The sequence below is a fragment of the Schistocerca nitens genome, chromosome 8, assembly GCF_023898315.1.
Source record: "Schistocerca nitens isolate TAMUIC-IGC-003100 chromosome 8, iqSchNite1.1, whole genome shotgun sequence".
Taxonomy (NCBI): domain Eukaryota; kingdom Metazoa; phylum Arthropoda; class Insecta; order Orthoptera; family Acrididae; genus Schistocerca; species Schistocerca nitens.
The window spans coordinates 436266112-436283493 of NC_064621.1; the positions used below are offsets into that span (position 1 = coordinate 436266112).

The 17382-nt window shown below is 40.7% G+C and overlaps 1 protein-coding gene across 1 annotated transcript in view; it reads left to right on the forward strand.

Annotated features, from left to right (window-relative positions):
* The window catches only part of LOC126199343 (SURP and G-patch domain-containing protein 1), a 164645-nt gene that overhangs the window by 104844 nt on the left and 42419 nt on the right, over nucleotides 1-17382 (forward strand). Inside the window, exon 9 of the mRNA XM_049936199.1 lies at nucleotides 8645-8778. Within this exon, the coding sequence (XP_049792156.1) occupies nucleotides 8645-8778 (134 nt within the window). The remainder of the gene's footprint in view (nucleotides 1-8644; nucleotides 8779-17382) is intronic.

Here is a 17382-nt window from a genome sequence, read left to right on the forward strand (position 1 = left end):
GATCGTCCATGTTTCACTTCCATACATGGCTACACTCCATACAAATACTTTCAGAAACGACTTCCTGACACTTAAATCTATACTCGATGTTAACAAATTTCTCTTCTTCAGAAACGATTTCCTTGCCATTGCCAGTCTACATTATATATCCTCTCTACTTCGACCATCATCAGTTATTTTACTCCCTAAATAGCAAAACTCCTTTACTACTTTAAGTGTCTCATTTCCTAATCTAATCCCCTCAGTATCACCCGATTTAATTTGACTACATTCCATTATCCTCGTTTTGCTTTTGTTGATGTTCATCTTATATCCTCCTTTCAAGACACTGTCCATTCCATTCAACTGCTCTTCCAAGTCCTTTGCTGTCTCTGACAGCATTAAAATGTCATTGGCGAACCTCAAAGTTTTTATTTCTTCTCCATGGATTTTAATATCTACTCCGAATTTTTCCTTTGTTTCCTTGACTGCTTGCTCAATATAGAGATTGAATAACATCGGGGAGAGGCTACAACCCTGTCTCACTCCCTTCCCAACCGCTGCTCCCCTTTCATGTCCCTCGACTCTTATAACTGCCATCTGTTTTCTGTACAAATTGTAAATAGCCTTTCGCTCCCTGTATTTTACCCCTGCCACCTTTAGAATTTGAAAGAGAGTATTCCAGTCAACATTGTCAAAAGCTTTCTCTAAGTCCACAAATACTAGAATTGTAGGTTTGCCTTTCCTTAATCTTTCTTCTAAGATAAGTCGTAAGGTCAGTATTGCCTCACGTGTTCCAATATTTCTACGGAATCCAAACTGATATTCCCCAAGGTTGGCTTTTACCAGTTTTTCCATTCGTCTGTTAAGAATTCGCATTAGTATTTTGCAGCAGTGACTTATTGAACTGATTGTTCGGTAATTTTCACATCTGTCAACACCTGCTTTCTTTGGGATTGGAATTATTATATTCTTCTTGAAGTCTGAGGGTATTTCGCCTGTTTCATACATCTTGCTCACCAGATGGTAGAGTTTTGTCAAGACTGGCCCTCCCAAGGCCGTCAGTAGTTCCAATGGAATGTTGTCTACTCCGGGGGCCTTGTTTCGACTCAGGTCTTTCAGTGCTCAGTCAAACTCTTCACGCAGTATCGTATCTCCCATTTCATCTTCATCTACATCCTCTTCAATTTCCATAATATTGTCCTCAAGTACATCGCCCTTGTATAGACCCTCTATATACTCCTTCCACCTTTCTGCTTTCCCTTCCTTGCTTAGAACTGGGTTTCCATCTGAGCTCTTGATATTCATACAAGTGGTTCTCTTATCTCCAAAGGTCTCTTTAATTTTCCTGTAGGCAGTATCTATCTTACCACTAGTGAGATAAGCCTCTACATCCTTACATTTGTCCTCTAGCCATCCCTGCTTAGCCATTTTGCACTTCCTGTCGATCTCATTTTTGAGACGTTTGTATTCCTTTTTGCCTGCTTCATTTACTGCATTTTTATATTTTCTCCTTTCATCAATTAAATTCAATATTTCTTCTGTTACCCAAGGATTTCTACTAGCCCTAGTCTTTTTTACCTACTTGATCCTCTGCTGCCTTCACTACTTCATCCCTCAGAGCTACCCATTCTTCTTCTACTGTATTTCTTTTCCCCCATTCCTGTCAATTGTTCCCTTATGCTCTCCCTGAAACTCTCTACAACCTCTGGTTCTTTCAGTTTATCCAGGTCCCATCTCCTTACATTCCCACCTTTTTGCAGTTTCTTCAGTTTCAATCTGCAGTTCATAACCAATAGATTGTGGTCAGAATCCAATCTGCCCCTGGAAATGTCTTACAATTTAAAACCTGGTTCCTAAATCTCTGTCTTATCATTATATAATATATCTGATACCATTTAGTATCTCCAGGATTCTTCCAGGTATACAACCTTCTTTTATGATTCTTGAACCAAGTGTTAGCTATGATTAAGTTATGCTCTGTGCAAAATTCTACAAGGCGGCTTCCTCTTTCATTTCTTCCGCCCAATCCATATTCACCTACTATGTTTCCTTCTCTCCCTTTTCCTACTGACGAATTCCAGTCACCCATGACTATTAAATTTTCGTCTCCCTTCACTACCTGATAATTTCTTTTATCTCGTCATACATTTCATCAATTTCTTCATCATCTGCAGACCCAGTTGGCATATAAACTTGTACTACTGTAGTAGGCATGGTCTTTGTGTCTATCTTGGCCACAATAATGCGTTCACTATGCTGTTTGTAGTAGCTAACCCGCACTCCTATTTTTTTATTCATTATTAAACCTACTCCTGCATTACCCCTATTTGATTTTGTATTTATAAATCTGTAATCACCTGACCAAAAGTCTTGTTCCTCCTGCCACCGAATGTCACTAATTCCCACTATATCTAACTTTAACCTATCCATTTCCCTTTTTAAATTTTCTAACCTATGTGCCCGATTAAGGGATCTGACATTCCACGCTCCGATCCGTAGAATGCCAGTTTTCTTTCTCCTGATAACGACGTCCTCTTGAGTAGTCCCCGCCCGGAGATCCGAATGGGGGACTATTTTACCTCCGGAATATTTTACCCAAGAGGACGCCATCATCATTTAATCATACAGTAAAGCTGCATGTCCTCAGAAAAAATTGTAGTGAACCCGTAATCAATTCTATGTAATTCTGAAAGGCAATATTCCATGACTGCCAACTTGTTAAACTGTTGCAATGTAATGTGCCATCAATGTTCTCAGCAAAGGTCTTAGACAGTATGCACTATCTGACCTATATATGTCTTGCACATTGGCTTTGTATCTGGTAGACGCCAGATTTCCGTAGTCCAGGGTCATCTTGGACACTACCAAGCAAATGCCTGTGTTTTAATTGGTTGGTGGAAGACTGTCTTCAATTGATATTTCCAGACCATTCATCCTATCTTCCCATATAATGCACCACAAAATGGAATAAACACAGTAGCCACATCCTCCTGAAGTTCTCCTGTTTCTGCTGGTTGTACAATGGGTGCAGGGCCGAGGGCTCTCCAAATTTGTCACCCGAAGAAGCTGTCACTGCGGAACACTGTCTTCAAATGTTGAAGTTCTAATTTGAGACTTACATTGTCTGAGAGGGTGCAAGCACTGTGTGCCAATGTTTTTAGCACCCCATTCCTCTAAGTCAGATGTTGCCAGCTGTCAGCTTGTAGGTATATGACAGTGTGCACCTTCATCCTGTACAGGCTGTGGCCCAATGTGCTGTCTGCCATTTTTACCAGGAAAGGGAATCAATTGATCCACATTGACTCCTATGGTAAAACTGATGTTCTGTTGCATGAAATTATTCAGCTTGTCTCTTCCATGTGGCCAGACAACGAAGGTGTTGCCTATGTACTGGAAAAATAGGTAGGTTTCCATTGGGCCTATTAGAAAGCTTCCTTCTCAAAATGTCCGGTATACACGTCAGTGACAACAGTTGAAAGTTCAATCCCCACAGCTATTCTTTCCATCATTGAAGTAAAATTGTGTAGTTGTCAAAACATGCCTGTAAAGGTTTCTCATCTCTGTCAAATTTCTGGCAAATAAGTTCTAAGGATTCTTATAAAGGCACGCTAGTGAAAAGAGAGGTAACATTGAAGCTCACAAGGATATCGCTATTCTTAAGCTTAAAGTTGTTAAGGTGTCCAACAAAATTCAGAGAGTTATACTTATAATCACCTTTCAACATTAGGGCTAAGCAAATCGTGGAGGTACTTAGCAGGTGGGTATGTCGGGTCACCAATGTTGGCAACAATTGGGTGTAAAGGCACCCCATCTTTGTGAACTTTTGGAAGTCCATGTAGGTTTGGAGAACTGGTGCTCTCTGTCATAGATTCTTAACAACTTTGTCTGGCGAGCTGGATTCTTTGAGAAGCACATAGTCTTCCTCTCCACCCTCGTGGTGGGATCAGTGTGGATCTTCCATTATGCACAGTCTTCTAGCGTGCCATGCATCTTCACAGTCTAATCCTGGTGAGACAGGACCTCAGGTGTAGTGCCTTTAACAGCTAATAAGACAACAATGTCTATATCTCCTCTTAGTTCTTGTATGGCTGCCCTCTCTCTGCTGGAGATGTTTGGTTTCATAGGTTTTGTTCGTACGAAAACACGACAGGTTTCACAATGTATTCTACGGCTGCTTCAGGTGGTAGTCGTGCAGATGCCTGTTTCATGGCCCTGATGATGTCTGTGATATGTGCATATTTAGGAGTGGCTTCAAAATGTAGTCCTTTCTAAAAACTGAAACTACATCCTCATACAACTGCTTGACTGAGGGACTGAAGATAGTCTTGCAGGCAGCATCTTTGATATACTGTTGAATTTTGCTGTTTGCTGTCCGACGGCCTGCCTTTGTGCGGAACCCATGCACCATGTGACACCATCAGTCCATTCTCACATCAAGAAATTTAACTGGTTGGCCAGTCGTAGATGTAATTTCAATAGTTTTTTGTTAGTTGAGTCCAGGCACCAGTGCATGAAATGTACTCTTTCCCCTACCAGGGATGGGCTGGCAAATTTCTTGATTCTTCAGGCTGCTGCTGACCCTGTAATGCATTACATGGCAAAGTTTGATGCCACATGTTCTTCACACCATCTCATAAGGAATGCAGAGGCACTCAGCAAACAGCTCCTCTGTGGTGCAGCTTGTCAAGTCTTTCCATGCTGCTGAAGGGATAACTTCATTTTCTTCACAATTGTTGTCATTATTATTATTATTATTATTATTAATTATTATTATTACTACTATTATTAGTGACTAGCACTATGGAAATCAGATGTGAAATCTACCAGTGTAAGCACACTTTTAAGTGAACAAAAATTTAAACAAATAACATATAATAATATAATACACTGAGAGTAACACATAAACCATTTTGTGCGATCTCATGGGCATAGAGGTGAAACTTACAGTTGCTTTTGATTAAAGTAATCTCAGCTTTATTCTAAAGAACTAGTTTCCACCACACAACTGGAAGGTTAGGAGAAAATAAATTTAATTTGCGGAATTAAATAGATATCCTGTAGTTCAGAAACGGGTAGATTTTAGCAACAGATTACAGTGTTTGATGAGACAGTGCCTCACATTTCAAGTCTCTCTCTAAGGCAATGTACATCAATAGATGCTGATTAAAACCATCAAGAAGATATCATTGGAGAAATGTTCATGTTCCAAAATTAAACGCTAAGAAACATTAAAGAAATCACTGTACAGGAAACCTATTATGTTAGCACAGACAGGAGATTCTTCGGGTAGCATCCGTTCCTTGCGTCCAACAGTAGGGTATAAACGATGGATAATGAAAAGAGGAGATATTCAAGTTATCAAGTGAAATTGACTCGTCTGACAGTGAAGGGAGCCACCACAGTTAGAAAGGGATTTCTCTCTGGGCACAGTTGGCAGTAAAGGTGTGCAGTAAAGGTGTGGACAAATGGCCAGACGTGAAATCGGTAAAAGAGTCATTTGCTACTTCTGGTACTTGCTTGTAATTAAATTGAACAAGTGCTCACTGCACTCACTTATTAACCCAGTGCAGATAAAGGGGCATTAGACTGTACTGCAAAACTGTGAAGCCTACTGAGAAAGTGTAGTTCAAAACTGGGGCAAGGAAGATGGGACTGAATGTCTGTGAGAATCTATGGTAAACTGGTTCCAAATATGAAACTTCACTGATAAAAAAAATCTCTGGTGAAGTGAGTTAGCGAAGCTCCCAAGCCACATTACGTTGTGCAATTTGAGCTGCCAAGAATGCAATCAGGAGCTGTTTACTGAAGCAGGAGCAAAGACTAGGTCTCATGGTGGTTAAGAGTGCATGTGCCTTCCTGAAGGCATGGGATTCAAAGTCTACACACAGTGGAAGTTACCAGCATGGATGCACTGGAGTAAGATGATGGTACGACGGGAGCTTTGCTGGCCACCGATGTATGGTGAGTGCAGCACGTCTCCATTATTAACCCAGTGCAGATAAAGGGGCGTTAGACTGTACTGCAAAACTGCGAAGCCTACTGAGAAAGCGTAGTTCAAAACTGGGGCAAGGAAGATGGGACTGAATGTCTGTGAGAATCTATGGTAAACTGGTTCATATTTGGAACTGGTTCATATTTGGAACCAGTTTACCATAGATTCTCACAGACATTCAGTCCCATCTTCCTTGCCCCAGTTTTGAACTACACTTTCTCAGTAGGCTTCACAGTTCTGCAGTACAGTCTAATGCCCCTTTATCTGCACTGGGTTAATAATGGAGACAAATGAAGGGAGTTGCCACACTGAGAGACAACTTCTCCTTGTAGAGGCATGAGATGCGATTCTTCAGCTTCTACCACTGTAATTCGTAACAGAATAGTTCACAGGTGAATGCTGATTTCAGTGTCTAAATGGCACAGTATTTCAGTGAGCATTCATGTTGCGATTATCAGGTGTGCTGTTGAACTGACTGCTCAGGGGCCGGTGTGACGTTTTTCTCTCTCCTCCCTCCAACCACCTGTTCTCTACTCAGTCTGTGCCCACTATCTTCTCCCCCATCATGTGATTTGCTGGACGTCCCTTTGATCCCCACATCCGCTCCCCCTTTGGCAACAGTGTCAAGCTGCATGACCGAAGTCAGCACCACCTCAAGCTGTGGTGGAGGATAACCAAATCAGCTCACATCCAAACACATCAATCAGTGTCCCTATACATACTAAAGCCGGCTGAATTATATACTAGGCAATTATTAAAAATGGGACTCTGCTTATAAGCACACAAACATGCAAGAAATTTAAGAATTTAAACTAAAAACCACACAGAAAAATCAAAATAAGTTGCTTCTGGTTAAAAGCTCATAACAGTTCACAAGCAAAATGGTGTGCTCTGTTATGGTGCTACATGGACGGAAGTAGCTGCCTAATGCTGTGCAAAACAAATTTGATCCACAGGAAGTAGGTAACTGCAAGAAAAATAATGCTGAACAAAAATTGCATAAAAGTGTTAATGAATGTGTTTATCTGGAGCATATAATGAATATAAAGGATATTTGGAAAGACTATGGGAAGGTTGTTCGTAGATCTCACTAAGAATGATTCGGAAAGAAATGAAGAATAGGAGTCATAAAGGAGTTCAGGATGTTGTGGAAAGGGCAGAAGCTCTAAAACAGAAATGAGCAGAATATATTACACAAAAAATGGCAGCAGAGGGACAAAGACTGTACTATAATGGAGTCAGAGAGAGAGAGAGAGAGAGAGAGAGAGAGAGAGAGAGAGACCAACCGACCGACCACAAGGGAGACCACCTGACCACTGGGATAGAGCACTGAAGAAAATCTTAGGCTTCAGCTGGCAGAGGACAGCAGGAGACAGAGAGGCATGGAAACAGCGATCAAAATTGTATTTGTTAGTGTCCACAATTTATGATCAAAAATAAGAAGTGTATTAGCATTCCCTCAGTACCTTGTGCTGGATATGCTTCTACTCATTCACCATAGTCCTGTGACTGTATATCTCAAATAAACACTTTTCCCACAAATAATGTTTGAATATTTGCAAGAGAAATAGTAGTAAGAAAGTCCTGTGAAACCACAGACAATGATTGTCCCACTACAATCATGCTCAATAATGTTGCATACCAATCGTAACAAATATATGCAAATTGGGTGCATCCCACTGAATGGAAATAAAGTTTGGTCTCACCTATCCCAAAGAGTAATAATCACAACAATCTTATGATTACCAGCCAATCACAATACACCTTTCACCCACTGTATCCAAAGGGTTGGAATATAATGGCTACAAAGAACTGACTGATTGTGCAAAGGCACTTTCAGCATATATGACAGAGTGTCTCATTTGTGTAAATGTTAATGGACTGAATACTGCACTATCTAAGGTAAGTGATAGCCTGAAATACACAATAGACTATCGACATCTGTAAGCTACACTTTAGAAAAGTTTTGGAAACACCAACTTTGACTTCTTGCTTGCAGAATTGTTACTCCTAGAATTTTCAGACAGAGAGATGAAATGATTTTAAATCTGCTTGAGGAATAGAAAGTAGTTTGCTGTCTGAACTGCCATAGGACACACTTTTAGGTCTGCTGTAGTTCCCCCTTGTATGTCAATGACATCTTAGTACTGTTTTCCTGTAAAAAATTTATTACTGTACTGACGACTTCCAGCTCTACTGGTAATGGCAGATCTGAGAATACCAGTACTGGCATCACATGTGTTAATGATATATTCATTGTTCTGATGAGCACAGAATCTGAATCCAAATAGTGCACAGATATTCACAGCCATTTAAGTTTACCACTGTACACTTATTGGTACTTTTCACTCAGGTGGACAATCCAATTTTCTCTTGGCCACAATTGAATGGTGAATGTGCATTTGGTTAGTTGATCCATGATGTTGCTCTATTTACAACTCAGAGCTGTGGTCACAGTGAAGTGTTTAGATGGGGGACGAAACCTTAGTTACAGTGGTGTAGTAGGAGATGGAAGGCGGATGTGTGGAAAATGTCTTTCAGCTGTTTAATCATAATTTTCTAAATACTTATCTCTTGCAACATTTTCTTCCTATTCTATGATCAGCTTAACATGAATCATTTCATTGAGCTGCAAACTTGATTGTAAAGTTTTATATTTTTTGCCAACAGCAATCACAGGTACCAGCCCATTACTTACAAAAATATCACGCAATCATCCTGCTCTTATTCAGTATGCAGTTCAAGCATTTGGAACTAGCAGTCTATCAGAAGAGGACTGGAAGAAGGCAGAGGACCATTACAAGGTAGTATATGTTATCATATAATTATGAGAGTGAGATGACCATGTATTTATTTTTGCTTCTAATTGTTGTTTACTGCACTGCCACATTGATTCATTGCCCATTTATGCAGCATACTGATATTCACCTTTTTTTATAAAGTGCTTGAGCAACATCATTTGTACTTTTTTCCTTTTTTTCCCTCCTCAAATAGTTTTGCACAATGATCGGTAAGTAAAAAGTGTTGTCAGGAATTAATGCAAGAAATGCAGTAGAAGGTGTACAATTTTGCTTTTGCTGATAGGCGGTGACAATGGTAAGTAGCGGTCGAAGGAAACAGATCCCAGACGTTGGGCAGTTAGCTTGGACCTCGTTCAACATAACCTCATTCAAACATAGTTGATTTTTGTCTGCATCATAAAGTTGTTCTTGATTGAAAATTACAGTTTACGAGCCTAATTCTTGTCATTTGCTGGAGGTGTTACTGTTTTGATTCAGTATGAAGAAAACAGCGGTTGAGTATCATCGAATGCTCTCAAGTACGTATGGTAAGGACACTAATAGTGAAATAACGTGTTGTGAGTGGTTTCAATGCTTCAAGAACAGTGATTTTAATGCCGTAGACCAGCATAGTGGTGGAAGAGAGAATATGCAGAATTGGAGACCTAGTAGAGTGAAGACTCGCGTCAAACTCAAGAAGAATTGACATGATTAGTGGGAGTGACACAGCAAGGCATTTCAAAGCGTCTCAAGGCTATGGGCATTATTCGGGAAGAAGGAGCTTGGGTCGCGTATGAGCTGAAACCTAGAGACGTTGAACGGCGTTTGCATGTTTGTGAACAGTTGCTTCAAAGGCAGAAACGGAAGGGATTTGTGCATCGCATTGTGACCGGGGACGAAAAATGGGTTCATTACGATAACCATAAACGCAAAAAATCATGGGGATATGCCGGCCATGCTTCCACGTCAACGGCCAAACTGAATATTCACAGCTTCAAGATCATGCTCTGCATTTGGTGGGACCAGCTCATCGTCGTGTACTATGAGGTGTTAAAACCAAGTGAAACAATCACAGGTGCTCATCGAATGCAATTAATGCATTTGAGCAGAGCGTTAAAAGACAAATGGCCGCAATACAGTGAGAGGCACAATAAAGTGATGTGTACTAATTATGAAACATGGGACATGCAGGCAAGAAAATGTGTGCTGTTTTAATGGGTGTCGCCTAGAGTTTCAGAAAATCGCCATTAGAAGTCAGTCAATGTGTCTTCTCATCTGCAACAAAACTCAGCTCCACGTTGCGAAAAGAGGTCAAAACGTACTTGGAAACGTTAAAATGGGAAGTCCCACCCCACCCGCCATTTTCTCCAGACATTGCTCCCTCTATCACCTGTTGAGATCAATGGTGCATGGCCTGGCTGACCAACACTTCCAATCTCATGAAGAAGTCACAAACTGGATCGATTCGTGGATCTCTTCAAAAGATGAACAACTTTTTTGACACGGGATTCGTACACTGCCCAAAAGATGGGAGAAAGTATTGGCCAGTGATTGAAAATATGTTGAATGATACGTGTGTAACCAATTTGTTTCATTAAAGCCTCAAATGTAGGGGGGAAAATGGTGGAGGCAAAGTTGTACACCTTGTATAATTTATGGTAATTAAGTGATGATATTTGTGGAAGACTCACTTTTAGTGAAATATTTCGGTTTAATAGTATGTAACTTATACCTGCAGACAAAGAAGGAACACTGTTAATCTTGTATAGCAGAAGAAGCAAGAAAAATGAAACAGACCTCTCAAACTGTTGTTGAATGTTTTGTCAAATAAATATAATTCACTTTATATGTATGTTGTTGTTGTTGTTGTTGTTGTTGTGGTCTTCAGTTCTGAGACTGGTTTGATGCAGCTCTCCATGCTACTCTATCCTGTGGAAGCTTCTTCATCTCCCAGTACCTACTGCAACCTACGTCCTTCTGAATCTGCTTAGTGTATTCATCTCTTGTTCTACCTCTATGATTTTTACCCTCCACACTGCCTTCCAATGCTAAATTTGTGATCCATTGATGCCTCAGAACATGTCCTACCAACTGGTCCTTTCTCCTTGTCAAGTTGTGCCACAAACTCCTCTTCTCCGCAATTCTATTCAATACCTCCTCATTAGTTATGTGATCTACCCATCTAATCTTCAGCAATCTTCTGTAGCACCACATTTCGAAAGCTTATATTCTCTTCTTGTCCAAACTAGTTATCGTCCATGTTTCACTTCCAGACATGACTACACTCCATACAAATACTTTCAAAAACAACTTCCTGACACTTAAATCTATACTCGATGTTAACAAATTTCTCTTCTTCAGAAACGCTTTTCTTGCCATGGCCAGTCTACATTTTATATCCTCTCTAATTCGACCATTATCAGTTATTTTGCTCCCCAAATAGCAAAACTCCTTTACTACTTTAAGTGTCTCATTTCCTAATCTAATTCCCTCAGCATCACCCGACTTAATTCGACTACATTCCATTATCCTCGTTTTGCTCTTGTTGATGTTCATCTTATATCCTCCTTTCAAGACACTGTCCATTCCATTCAACTGCTCTTCCAAGTCCTCTGCTGTCTCTGACAGAATTAAAATGTCATTGGCGAACCTCAAAGTTTTTATTTCTTCTCCATGGACTTTAATACCTACTCCGAATTTTTCTTTTGTTTCCTTTACTGCTTGCTCAATATAGAGATTGAATAACATCGGGGAGAGGCTACAACCCTGTCTCACTCCCTTCCCAACCGCTGCTCCCCTTTCATGTCCCTCGACTCTTATAACTGCCATCTGTTTTCTGTACAAATTGTAAATAGCCTTTCGCTCCCTGTATTTTACCCCTGCCACCTTTAGAATTTGAAAGAGAGTATTCCAGTCAACATTGTCAAAAGCTTTCTCTAAGTCCACAAATACTAGAATTGTAGGTTTGCCTTTCCTTAATCATTCTTCTAAGATAAGTCGTAAGGTCAGTATTGCCTCATGTGTTCCAATATTTCTACGTAATCCAAACTGATCTTCCCCAAGGTTGGCTTTTACCAGTTTTTCCATTCGTCTGTTAAGAATTCGCATTAGTATTTTGCAGCAGTGACTTATTGAACTGATTGTTCGGTAATTTTCACATCTGTCAACACCTGCTTTCTTTGGGATTGGAATTATTATATTCTTCTTGAAGTCTGAGGGTATTTCGGCTGTCTCATACATATTGCTCACCAGATGGTAGAGTTTTGTCAGGACTGGCCCTCCCGAGGCCGTCAGTAGTTCTAATGGAATGTTGTCTACTCCCGGGGCCTTGTTTCGACTCAGGTCTTTCAGTGCTCAGTCAAACTCTTCACACAGTATTTTATCTCCCATTTTGTCTTCATCTACATTCTCTTCCATTTCCAGAATATTGTCCTCAAGTACGTCGCCCTTGTATAGACCCTCTATATACTCCTTCCACCTTTCTGCTTTCCCTTCCTTGCTTAGAACTGGGTTTCCATCTGAGCTCTTGATATTCATACAAGTGGTTCTCTTATCTCCAAAGGTCTCTTTAATTTTCCTGTAGGCAGTATCTATCTTACCACTAGTGAGATAAGCCTCTACATCCTTACATTTGTCCTCTAGCCATCCCTGCTTAGCCATTTTGCACTTCCTGTCGATCTCATTTTTGAGACGTTTGTATTCCTTTTTGCCTGCTTCATTTACTGCATTTTTATATTTTCTCCTTTCATCAATTAAATTCAATATTTCTTCTGTTACCCAAGGATTTCTACTAGCCCTAGTCTTTTTTACCTACTTGATCCTCTGCTGCCTTCACTACTTCATCCCTCAGAGCTACCCATTCTTCTTCTACTGTATTTCTTTTCCCCCATTCCTGTCAATTGTTCCCTTATGCTCTCCCTGAAACTCTCTACAACCTCTGGTTCTTTCAGTTTATCCAGGTCCCATCTCCTTACATTCCCACCTTTTTGCAGTTTCTTCAGTTTCAATCTGCAGTTCATAACCAATAGATTGTGGTCAGAATCCAATCTGCCCCTGGAAATGTCTTACAATTTAAAACCTGGTTCCTAAATCTCTGTCTTATCATTATATAATATATCTGATACCATTTAGTATCTCCAGGATTCTTCCAGGTATACAACCTTCTTTTATGATTCTTGAACCAAGTGTTAGCTATGATTAAGTTATGCTCTGTGCAAAATTCTACAAGGCGGCTTCCTCTTTCATTTCTTCCGCCCAATCCATATTCACCTACTATGTTTCCTTCTCTCCCTTTTCCTACTCTCGAATTCCAGTCACCCATGACTATTAAATTTTCGTCTCCCTTCACTACCTGAATAATTTCTTTTATCTCGTCATACATTTCATCAATTTCTTCATCATCTGCAGACCCAGTTGGCATATAAACTTGTACTACTGTAGTAGGCATGGGCTTCATTTCTATCTTGGCCACAATAATGTGTTCACTATGCTGTTTGTAGTAGCTTACCCTCACTCCTATTTTTTTTATTCATTATTAAACCTACTCCTGGATTACCCCTATTTGATTTTGTATTTATAACCCGGTATTCACCTGACCAAAAGTCTTGTTCCTCCTGCCACCGAACTTCACTAATTCCCACTATATCTAACTTTAACCTATCCATTTCCCTTTTTAAGTTTTCTAACCTACATGCCCGATTAAGGGACCTGACATTCCACGCTCCGATCCGCAGAATTCCAGTTTTCTTTCTCCTGATTACGACGTCCTCTTGAGTAGTCCCCGCCCGGAGATCCGAATGGGGGGACTATTTTACCTCCGGAATATTTTACCCAAGAGGACGCCATCATCATTGAACCATACAGTAAAGTTGCATGCCCTTGGGAAAAATTACTGCTGTAGTTTCCCTTGCTTTCAGCCGTTCGCAGTACCAGCACAGCAAGGCTGTTTTGGTTAGCGTTACAAGGCCAGATCAGTCAATCATCCAGACTGTTGCCCCTGCAACTACTGAAAAGGCTGCTGCCCCTCTTCAGGAACCACACGTTTGTCTGGCCTCTCAACAGATACCCCTCCGTTTTGGTTGCACCTACGGTACGGCCATCTGTATCGCTGAGGCATGCTAGCCTCCCCACCAACGGCAAGGTCCATGGTTCATGGGGGGGGGGGGGTTATAGGTATGGGGTGTTTCAAAAAGAATGGCCTTATTTTGGACAGTAATAATTACAAAACATGGGACATGCAGGCAAGAAAATGTGTGCTGTTTGAATGGATGTGGGCTAGAGTTTCAGAAAATTGCCATTAGATGTCAGTCAATGCGTCATCTCACTCTGCAATCAGTCAGAAGTAAGATGGTGTCAGCTCAACAGAAGGCATTTTGTGTGTGGCAGTTGGGAAAGAGTGAGTCAATGGTTTTGGTCCAGTGTGCTTTTCATTGGCATCTTGGCATTGATTCATCTGCACCCAAAAACATTCATCATCGGTATTAATTTGAAGAGACAGGATGCTTGTGCAGAGGTAAGAGCCCAGGTCAACCTCACACTTCTGATGACACGGTGGAGAGACTCTGCAGGCTTTTGGGCAGAGTCCATGAAAGTCTGCTTGCCGCGCAGACAGAGAACTGGGAATGCTTCATGCCTTATATGACTGACTGGTGAATTTTAAGGCATTGTTTGATCTATAAACCATACAGATTATGATTAGTGCAAGCTCATCTGTTTTGTGATAAATGGGAACAGATTGACTTCAGCAATGCTCTGGTAGAGGACACGGAAGATGATACATTTTTACCGTGGTTAGTTTTCAGTGATGAAGCGACATTTCATGTTAGCAGTAAAGTAACCCGATGTAACATGAGGGTATGGGGACTTTAGAACCCTTGTGACGTTATTGGGCATGAAAGAGGCTCAGCTGAAGTGAACATTTTTTATGCCATTTCTTGTGAAAAAGTGTACAGCCCCTTCGTTTTTGAGGAAAACAGTGACTGGAAAGAGCTATATTCAAATGCTGCAGAATTGGCTTTTTCCACAACTTGAAGAGTACTCTGATGACTCCATTTTCCAACAGGATGGAGCTCCACCACACTGGCACAACAACGTATGTCAGTATCTCAATGACACTCTGCCTCAACACTGGATTGGGCGCATGAGACCCAGAGATACTGCACTGCATTCTTGGTCTTCGAGAATGCCAGACATGACTGTGTGTGATTTTTACTTATGGGGATATATGAAGGAAATTGTGTTCATCTCCTGTTTACCTCACGATATAGCAGAAATGAAGAACAGAATAACAGCCGCCATAACTTTTGTAAAAGCAGATATATTGTGTAGAGTTTATAATCATTTAGACACTGTTCATGCTGGACCGATGACCATCGCAGTCTGGTCCCTTTAATCCCACAAACCAACCAACTGTTCATGCTGCTTATGGTGGACACAAGGAGCATTTGTAGTATCATACCTAAAACTTTAAGATTTTGTGTGTATTTTGCAATTTATTCCGTGTTTGCATTCTGCTTTTGTCAGTAAGTAGGAAATTTGGAAGTCAGGTCACTCTTTTTGAAACACCGTGTGAACAAAAATTCCAAATAATTGGATATTAATAAAATGAACAAGAGCATTGCCGGCCGGTGTGGCTGAGCGGTTCTAGGCGCTTCAGTGTGGAACCGTGCGACCGCTACGGTCCCAGCTTCGAATCCTGCCTCGGGCATGGATGTGTGTGATGTCCTTAGGTTGGTTAGGTTTAAGTAGTTCTAAGTTCTAGGGGACTGATGACCTCAGATGTTAAGTCCCATAGTGCTCAGAGCCATTTGAACAAGAGCATTGAAGAGGGAGAGAGGCTAATAGAGACTAGTTTTTGATAAATTTAATGAACTTTTTTTAGAATTCAGGATAATCAGCAGACGTCGAAAATATTATTATCTGTACCAAAAGGAAAAGTCACTTGAGAAAACTATAAAATTGTGAGATAGAATAGCAGACAGTACTTCCTTTCAGAAGATGAAATTCTTAGTACTGCCTGTAGACAAACACAAAAGACAAAAATGATCATAGCTTTCAGAACTATTAGTTCTTTCCTTAATGAGGTAAGAGTGGTAGGTTAGGAAAGTTAAGAGGGGAAGGGCAGGTCACTCAGACCCCACAATGAGAAGGATCCATCTGGTATCAGAATGGTAGGAGACAAAAGAGGAAGTCATCAGAAAGAGAGGGATGTCTGAAATAATATATTGGTAAACAATGTGCCAACTTCATTCCAGATGACAGTGACAAAGTGAAAAGTAAACATGGGTTAAGAGGAAGGGAAATGAAATTAATATTACAGTACCAAGTTCTTGGAAAAAAGCACAGATCATACCGCGTACTGGGAGGGTAGTAGAAGTGATCCACAAAACTGCCATCCAATCCTTGACATCAGTTTGTTTCAGAATCTTAGAACATGCTCTGAGCTGAAACATAATGAGATATCTCAAACAGAATGACCTCCTCTGTGCCAACCAGAATGGATTCGAAGAAACATCGATCATGGGAAATCCAACTCGCAGTTTTCACACTGAAAGCTTTCTATCAACACAGTCAGGTAGATGCAGTATTTCTTGATTTCCAAAAAGCATTTGACTCAGTACAACACCTATGCTTATTGTCAAAAGCACGATCATACAGGGTGTCAAGTGAAATTTGTGACTGCTTTGAGGACTTTTTGGCAGGGAGAACCCAACATGTTATCTGGGCTGGAGAATCATCGTCAGATGTAGAAGTAACTTCAGGTGTAACTCAGGGAAATGTTTTGGGACCCTTGCTCTTCATGTTGTATATTAATGATCTTGCGGACAATATTAATAACAACCTCCAGCTTCTTGCAGGTGATGCAGTTATCTATAATGAAGTACTATCTGAAAGAAGCTGCATAAATATTTTGTCAGATCTTGATAAGATTCCAAAGTGGTGCACAGATTGGCAAGTTGCTTTAAATTTATTGTTCACAGAACAAAAAACAAAAACATGGTACCCTACAAGAATAATATCAATGAGTTCACACTTGGAGTCATTTAACTCGTACAAATACTTGGGTGTGCTTCATTGGGATATGAAATGCAATGATCACACAGGCTCAGTAGTGGTAAAGCAGATTTATCAGTTTATTGGTAGAATATTGAAGAAGTGCAATCAGTGTACAAAGGAGAGTGCTTATGAATCACTTATGCAACCAATTGTAGAATATTACTCAAGTGTGTGGGTCCCATACCAGGGTGCCTATTCTGTATCTTTCCGCCATTGTGCTGATTGTTTCGGTGCTCCGAAAGAGCACTGAACGGTCTAGTACTCGAATTAGAGCCCCTGCATTATTCAGTATGCATTTCAGAAGCGATACCATTCGGGTCTAGAGAACCGAAGCGCTGTTGTCGGTTCGTGTCACTCAAGCCAAGCAAAAGCAAGTGGCCGCAAATCTGCGCATGCGCACTGCAGCGCACACAGCGCCACGAACACAAAGCGGCTAGCAGATGACAGAGGCGTGTTATTCTTCAAAGTACCGAAAATTGTGATTATGTTGCCATAACGCATGACGCCGCATTCCATTGAGCTGACGTGCTCGCCTTCATCGCTCTTCCCTCCTCCTTAACAGTATCAGGTGCA